The sequence below is a fragment of the Hydra vulgaris genome, chromosome 07, assembly GCF_038396675.1.
Source record: "Hydra vulgaris chromosome 07, alternate assembly HydraT2T_AEP".
NCBI classification, from domain to species: Eukaryota; Metazoa; Cnidaria; class Hydrozoa; order Anthoathecata; family Hydridae; genus Hydra; species Hydra vulgaris.
In genome coordinates this window covers 28,981,253-28,990,137 of record NC_088926.1, presented here as the reverse complement: position 1 = coordinate 28,990,137, position 8,885 = coordinate 28,981,253, and the positions used below count along the sequence as shown (strand labels likewise).

The following is an 8,885-nucleotide window of genomic DNA, read 5'->3' as shown; positions in this document are numbered from 1 at the left end:
TATATATATATATATATATATATATATATATATATATATATATATATATATATATATATATATATATACATATATATATATATATATATATATATTTATATATATATATATATATATATTTATATATATATATATATTTATTTAAATATATATATATATATAAATATATATATATATATATATATATATATATATATATATATATATATATATATATATTTTTTCTAATGCTAATAGAGTACCTAAATTATAGAATTCTAAACTTAAAAGGCCTGGTGAATAAAAACGAGCAAATGCTTTTACTCCGAGTTTTCGGAGTAATTACTCAAATTACGTGAATTAAAACTTTGAGCAATTTCTTTTTTTATTGTTGCGAGAAAAAGCTTTTACTCTTTTTTATTCACGCTTTAAGTTTTACGAGCATATTAGTTCCTTTTTGTTTTATTTTTTGATAATTGGACATTCATTTTATTATTTTTCTACTTTATTTTACTATTTGTTGACTATATATATATACATATATATATATATATATATATATATATATATATATATATATATATATATATATATATATATATATATATATATATATATATATATATATATATATATATTATATATATAAACATATATGCACTGGCGTATATAATATCTTCGCATTTGTTATCATTATTTTTATTTTAGTTATTATTATTGTTATCAGTCTGATTTACACTAAAAGCAGCCATTTTTGAACAAAAAAATAAAAACAAGCGATTTCTATTGGTAGCAGCATAAAGCATTGCTTATGAGTAAAAGCAAAACTTAATTCACGTATTTTTTAGCAATTGCTTTTGCTATGAGTATTGCTACAAAACAATTGCTTGTGAGCAATTGCTTTTGCTATGAGTATTGCTACAAAACAATTGCTTGTGAGCAATTGCTTTTGCTATGAGTATTGCTACAAAACAATTGCTTGTGAGCAATTGCTTTTGCTATGAGTATTTGCTTTTTAGATGTTACTTTTACTCAAAACAATTGCTTGTGAGCAATCGCTTTTTTTTATTCACCTGGCCTAATAACAACATCAAAGCAACTTCTTTTAACAAGTTTAAATTAAATTTAAACAAAAACTTCTTACTATTGACAATGAATTAAGTTATTCCTAAATATCTTAGATAATCTTCTTTTTAAATTTATTTATTTACATAATTATTTCATTTTATAATTTGTTTAATTTCTTTTTTCCTTATGCGAACAAGTTGCTAGGTTTTCTTTTTTCTGTTCTTGTTATTATTAACTTAGAACAGTGTAAAAAAACTTTTTTTTTTGTTTTTCATATTTGTCTTATATTAATATTTACAATAAAATAAATCTTGTTAATAAATAAAAGAGCTGTCGCAAGCAACAAAAGCTGTCTTATCACCGAGCCCCATTTACATTGTAAAATTGTCAATTTATATGCAGGAATAAAAAGTAGCTAAGTACATAATACTCCCTCCGTTCCGAAATACTTTTTGTTCCGAAATACTATTACGATTTGATTTTATTACTAACTTTGATGAGAAAAAAATCAAATATTTTTGAAATAAAAAATCATTTGAAAACTTGTGTTATGGGCCACTGTGAAGTAGTAAACGACCGGGCTTGATATTTGACTGGGGCCGGGCCGGTTTTGATAAAATATAGCCGGGGTCGGGTTTATAAACATTTATACATCCTATTAATGTTCAGGATGTATAAATGTTTATGGCTGCATAAACATTAATACATCCTAAAGCATATTTTTTTAATTAAAAATTCATGTTATATTTCGTATATGCATGCATATATAAACATCATTATGATCAACATGACCATCATAATCACCATTACCATCATTATCATCATCATCATCATCATCATCATCATCATCATCATCATCATCATCATCATCATCATCATCATCATCATCATCATCATCACCATCATCATTATCTTCTCTTTCGGTAAAGACTACACCATATAAATACTAAAGTTTATATAAATATGAAAGGATACTGTATGCTAGCATGTAAATAAATATCAAACATATTTATTTATATCCATATTTTGTATGCATAAAGCGCATCTCAGAAGCTTTTATTACTTCTAGACTAAAAGTTTGGAAGCTTTTTTTCCTACTAAACCTTGTATCTTATATCAAATGTTAGGTTCAAGATACTTTTGGTTAGTCTTCAACAATGCCATTAACTAAAGTAGTCTAACATTTATTCTCATTAATTATATAATTTTAATATTTAATTTTTAAGAGTGTTAAATAAGTGGTTTCAATTTTTTAAAACTCTAGAAAACACATTGACCTCTCTAACTATCCTACGATTAGTCTACACTCTGTTATCAGTTTCTTTATATAACAGTTTTGAGTTTATTAAACTATTTCTTACTAACTGCAGTAATAAAGTTATTCTTGTAGGCTTACACTCTTCTTTATTTCAAGTAACTTTAAGGGTACAAGGTATCTTGTGGTACCCTCAAATCTTTGCTCCTGTACTGTTTCTTATCTACAATATCAATCTTCATGAAAATTTAACATCTAAAGTGGCTCTATTTGTTGACGACTTAACTTTATACTCTTGTCTTGACAAAAGACCTTTACTTTTTGATTGCTTAGAACAAGCAGCTGATTTTTAATCTGATCTCTCTACTGTAACAGCCTAAGGCTTGCTGTGGCTTATGGATTTAAATTCTGGACTTAAAATCTGCAACTTTTGTTAGACAACAAAACTTACTTATTTACTGCAAAAGAATATTGCAATAATTTTGTTATTCCTATATTGATGAATAACAACCCTTCTACTCTCAGACAAAGTCTAAAAGCATATTGTAAATGTAATGCAGTTGTGGTGTAGTGGTAGAGCGCTCGCGTCATAAGCGAGAGGTACCGAGTTCAACCCCCACCACGTCCCTGGTTGTACCGCGCTCAACTTGCTTCCCTGCGCAGCGGCTTTGGTTGTCAAGGTTCGTGTTTTGGAGTTATTTTATAATTGAGAAAGGGTTATAACCACAATTAAATAGCCTCCTCGTCTGTAGTGGTGTTTTCAGCCTTGGGGAGGTGAATGAACATTAAAAAAATAATAATAAATTAGACCTGCTTTATCTGCCAAGCTTGAGCCACTCTCCCGGCTACCAACCCCTGCTAAATCTTATAGTTAAGCCGGGGCCGGGGCCAGGTTTGAAAAAAGTCTTATTTTTGTTGTACATTATTTATTAGTTTAGGTCTTTTTGGTGCTTTTCCTCCCCTTCCCACTAAAATTTCACGCCCTGATCTATGTGTATACACACAATTGCGTAGCTTTAAACCACAATAAACCAAAACTATCCTTTTATCTTATTTTTGTATATTTATTTATCTATATATGAAAATATAATAAACTAAATCAAAAATCCAGATTATTTATTGCTGTAAAAATTTAAGGGGTTTTCTTAGAACACTTTGTTCAACAAAAGAAGTAATTGGCAAGTTTCCTTGGTTGATTAATCAATTCTTTCCAATATGAGGTTGTTTGTAGCAATTTCTCTCATTGGCTTTCAGTATTGTTGACATATAATCTTGAAGCGATAAGGAAACTTTATTAAGTGTACCACCTTTAATTTTGTCAAACGTTTCATGTTCAGAGTTGATTATCTTGTCAAACTTGGAGGGGCTGTTACTAAAGTATTTACTTTGTAGTGCTCTAAAATATCCTAAATCTAGGATATTTATATCAAGGGAGTTTGATCGAAGACGAATTAAACGAATATCAAATTTATCCTGCGACGTGTTCACCATAAATTCTGAATCATCATGCGGTTTTGCATTGTCCTGTTAAACAAAAATAGTTTGACTCCTTTTAATATGATTTCCTGACCATGTTGAATGTATGGCTGGTAAAAGATTGTTTAAAGCATGTTGTGATTTTCAAATTTATCTACAATAACTGGAGTTGTAACTAGTGTTTCGTTACTTCAACTCTTGCTGGGTCTCTTCGCAGGCTCTTTCTTTACCAATGGCCTAATGCCAATCTTTCCACCAAACCATTCATTTGTATGTTGGTCAAATCTTGGTCTCACAATGACATCTAGGAATATAATTTTTTATATAGAATTCTTTGATTTTATATGTTGATGGGGTTCAGGTTCATCAATCTCCAAGTAGTACTGTCCTGATTCTTTTGTCAAATAAAACTATTTTTCATCTACATGAATCGCGTTGAACATATTTACAAACTGAATTGCGAAAAATTGTAAGTGAGAAAAAATAAATTCAATACGATGCTTCCTATTTTGATCTGTTAAAAAAGGCTTCACAGTTGACGTGCACACTCTCAGATCATCAGTCTTAAGTCGGCGATAAAGGGTTATTTTTGGAATACTTAAAGATCCTGATTAAATGGTTTTACGCTTGTTCAAAGGGATTTTACTGATTCTTCCTTTCAGTTGATGATTTTTCTTTTTTCGTCCTCATCTTTCCTTCTTTTTGGAGCACAAGTTTGATGAGACACTTTCTTGTCCACAATGCCAAAGGTTACTGATTGTTTTAGTGCAAAGGCTAAATTTTTCAGCAGTAATTTTAATTAAGCCTTTTTTTAGTTTTCCATTCATGCTTTGGGATAACAACTCATCGTAAATCACTCTAAATTGCTCGTTTGTAAGTTCACGTTCTCTTTTATTTATTTTGCAAAAACTTATTTGGAAGTTTTTAAAGTAAAATAAACACCTGACTATATTTGTTACAGAATTAAAAACAATAAAGTCATCTATTAAGCATAAAGTATTTAAACTAAATGGTTTTAACCACTATTAAATAATTTATTACAGGTTAAGAACTTTTAAAAAGCTGTTACTATTTTCTTTTTTCCACTGAAAACGATGAAATGTTATTACATTTTTAAGTTTATAATTCATTTTTAACAAATCGGAACAGTATTTTGGAACAAAATATTTCTTAAAACAACATTATTTTTAGAAGTTAATGGTGTGGTGGTATAATAAGGCAGTTTACAGGTTGCAGTTAAACTTTTAGACAACTATTGCGTTGTCTAAAAGTTTAACTGCTAAATATCTCAGCAACCAATTTGCTGTCCATATTTGAATTACCAGCAAAAGCTTATATTCCACCTTTTTATTTTATTATACTAGAAATGAAGTTCCTTATAAACATTAATAAATTTATGAAAAAATTATTATAAAAACCTTTTTATATTTTTAATGTTTAAGGGTCGTCCATAAAGTACGTACGCCTAAAATTTAGAAATTTAACACCTCCTTCCCCTGTTGCCAAGCGTTCTATAAAGTCTCTCCCCCTCCTCTCCCTAAAAAGAACGTACGTTTTTGAACTACTCCCTCCCTTTTTCTTTTAATTAAAAAAAAACTATTTTGAAAAAACTGTTTAAATTAAGAAATATTTTTTAATGATAATAATAATAATTGAAATGCTATTGAGCGCCAGGCAATATCTATGACAACAGGTTGCAGTTAAACTTTTAGACAACGCAATAGTTGTCTAAAAGTTTAACTGCAACCTGTTTTTCTTGTTCAATATTATCTGCTAATCAATCAGTTTTAAAATTATAAATTATAGCGTACGTTTTTTAAAGTTGATTTTATACCTGTTTTTTAAAGTTGATTTTATACCTTTAAAGTTAGGATCCGGTGCTTAGTTTAAGCACCGGATCCTAACTTTAAAGGCATATATAAAAAATATTTATTTTGATAAAATTAATTAACCCGTAGAACCGTATGTGAGTATAATCGAGAGGTTAATGCGAGCGATTTCATGTCGGAGACCGGAGTTCGATTTTCAAAAAAAACCGGAGTTCGATTTTCGTCTGAAAAGACGTTACAACTCGTTATTTTTGAAGATTGTAATTTAGTTTTTAGTTATTTGAATTTGTTTTAATGACAAATCAAATATAAAGAAACTTTAATTTAGGCGGACGTTTTTTCAGGTACTCCTTATTAGTAAGTCCGTAAAAAACGAGTCTTGCGCAAGATGATTAATATTTAAAACAAATCTTGAAACCCAGAGCCAGGGCTACCCCTCCCCTCCCTTAAATGGAGGGCCTAGCAAATTTAGGAGTTCTTTTGACAATTTAAGGAGTCTTTTTTTAGGAATATCCAGCGGAAATTTTTAAAGATTATAGGTTGACAGGTTTTTAAGGGGCCTTCCAACCCATCAGCCATGGCACTGCTAAACCCTGTTTTTTGCGGACTCAAGAGAGGGGCTGCCTAAAATACAAGTCCTCCTTACTAAGGCCCAGTGTATAAGGGGTGGCATGTGTGTGCATAGAGGGACACTTACAAGAAAAAATATAGAAATGCGCAATTAAGCAAAGTATGTGTTTTTTTTTACCGGATGTGTTTTTTTTTACGGCTGAAAAAAGTTTTCTTTAAATCTTTAAACAAATTTTTATAATAACATATATTCATTTACAAAAAAAAGAAGAAAAAATAAATAAAATAACAACAGGAAAAGTTTAATAAATATGGAAGGCATAACTGTTGAAATTCAACAAATGCTAAAAGAAATGTTTTTTAGAATATAAAAAAGAAACTGCAGCAATGTTTTCAGAATATAAAAATGAGGTGGCGATTATATTAAAGCAGCAAGAACAAATTGTTATCGACATCTTAAGTACAAACCCCAAGGTATTCAATGAAAGACTAGAAAAAGTTGAACAAAAAGTTAATGATAATTCTAATAAGTAAAGTTATTAGTTGATGTAGAAGATGTTAAGTTGAGTTTGAATTTCCACGAGGAGCTGTTCGATAAAAAAATTGCCAGTATCAACGAACGATAAAACGAAAAATCAAGAAAAGAAACATCATTTAGTGAAAATGTCAAAAACAGTATAATACGATATAATAGAAAAAACAATATAAACAAAGAATATCTGAAGATCCTCAGATCCTCAGAAGATACCCAGAAGAAAAAATCTGAGAATTGATGGGAAACTGAAAAAGAAAGCTGGAATGAAACAGAAGAAAAAATTCACTCGCTTTATGCGAGTTAGGATTAATTGGAATAGAAGTAGAGGGCTCATCGAACAGGATTTAAAAGAAATGAACGCTCCAGAACAATTGTTATTAATTTGCTGAGGTATAAAGACAAGATAAAAATTCTGAAAGAACCATATAAGCTTAAAGGAACTAACGTAACTATAACTGTAAATATAAGTAAAAAGTTATTGGCGGAAGTGTAGACAAGGCAATCCAATGGTGAAAATGTTTTTTTTAGGTATGAGAAAATTATTACTTCAAAAAACTCTTTACTTAAATTTATTAATAATAAATCAAATTAAAATTAAAAAGTTATATATATATTTTAAATGAATATTTAAAGGTATTCATATATATATACACTTTTTTTTTAAATGGCGGAAAATAATATTTTGAATGTTTTTGATAAATCCACTAGAGAAAACACGATGCTTTTAACAAATGACTTTGACCCTGACGTGAATTATTTTAAAAACTTTTCAATGGATACTGTTTATTTTAATATAAGTGATGCCTCAAGTTATTTAAACTCTTCATTATCCAATTTTTCATTATTAAATTTGAACATCAGGAAAATAACTTTAAAAAACTTAAACTACAATTTTAGTGTGATCTGTCTAACGGAAACTTGGTGTCAAAATGGCAATGAGTTAAATTCTAATTTTTTTTTACCAGGTTATAATTCAATACACTAACCCAGGTAAAACGGCATTGGCGGGGGCGTATGTATATTTGTTCTTAATTCTTTTACTTTTAGAAAATTACTAAACCTCAGTGTCAATGACGCTAATTGTGAGTCGTTAACAATTGAAATTCTTAATCAGAAAATCAAAAATTTTTTTGTAACTTCTCTTTGCAGACCACCTAATGATGATTTTGAAGTATTTGAAAAACACTTAAAAAATATATTGCTTAAAGTCATTAAAAAACATGTTTACTTAATTGGTGATTTTAACACAGATATTCAAAAAATAAATAATGATGCATACAACTTATTTTTACGTTTGTTTACGAGTAATACGAAAGCAATACGAAAGATCCTTTCCAAAAATTAAAAAAAAAACAAATTCCGTTTATTAAAAACCTTTAATAATCCGTGGTTGATAAATGGTCTTAAAAAATCATCCAGAAAAAAACAAAGGTTGTATGAAAACTTTTTAAAAAAATAAAATTTATAACAACAAAATTAAATACAAAATTTATAAAAATTGTTTTGAAAGAATAAAAAAGCAAGTAATAAAGTAAAAACTACCTCTTTTGTTTATTTTCAATAACAACTATATATATTTTCAATAACAACTTCTCAATAACAACTAGTATTTTTCCTTGTCAATTAAAAATAGTCCCTGTATACAAAAATGGCGACGATTCTATACCATCTAACTACAGACCTATATATATCCTTTCTTGTTTTTCAAAGTTGCTTGAGCGTATTATGTATAACAGACTGTATAGTTATCTTGAAAAACATAATATCTTATTCAGCAAACAGTTTGGTTTCCAAAAGGGCATTCAACACATCATGCAGTAACTGATTTAGCCAGTCAAATTCTGGATGGGTTTTGTTAATAAAAATTATACTCTCGGCTTATTCATCGACTTGTCAAAAGCTTTTGACACTGTTGATCATAAAATTCTCTTATACAAACTAGAAACATATGGAGTAATAAATAACAACTTAAAATGGCTGCAAAGTTACCTTAAAAATAGAAAACAAGGAGTATCTTATAATTCAACGTGTATAAAGTTAGAAACAATAAGCTGTGGAGTTCCTCAAGGCTCTCTTCTTGGACCTTTACTATTTCTAATTTATGTAAACAGTATCTTCAAACATGCTTAATTTTATTCTTTTTGCTGATGACACTAATGTTTTTCATACCCAT

General features: G+C 28.6%; 1 protein-coding gene across 1 annotated transcript; it reads right to left on the bottom strand.

Moving 5' to 3' along the window:
* Positions 1 to 1,783: 1,783 nt before the first annotated feature.
* On the bottom strand, positions 1,784 to 8,885 carry LOC136082665 (calsequestrin-2-like). Its single transcript, XM_065802083.1, has 4 exons — positions 8,882 to 8,885; positions 4,009 to 4,082; positions 3,688 to 3,826; positions 1,784 to 1,977 (listed from the first exon to the last, which is right to left on the bottom strand). Exons 1-4 carry the CDS (start codon positions 8,883 to 8,885, stop codon positions 1,784 to 1,786), a joined length of 411 nt encoding a protein of 136 aa, XP_065658155.1.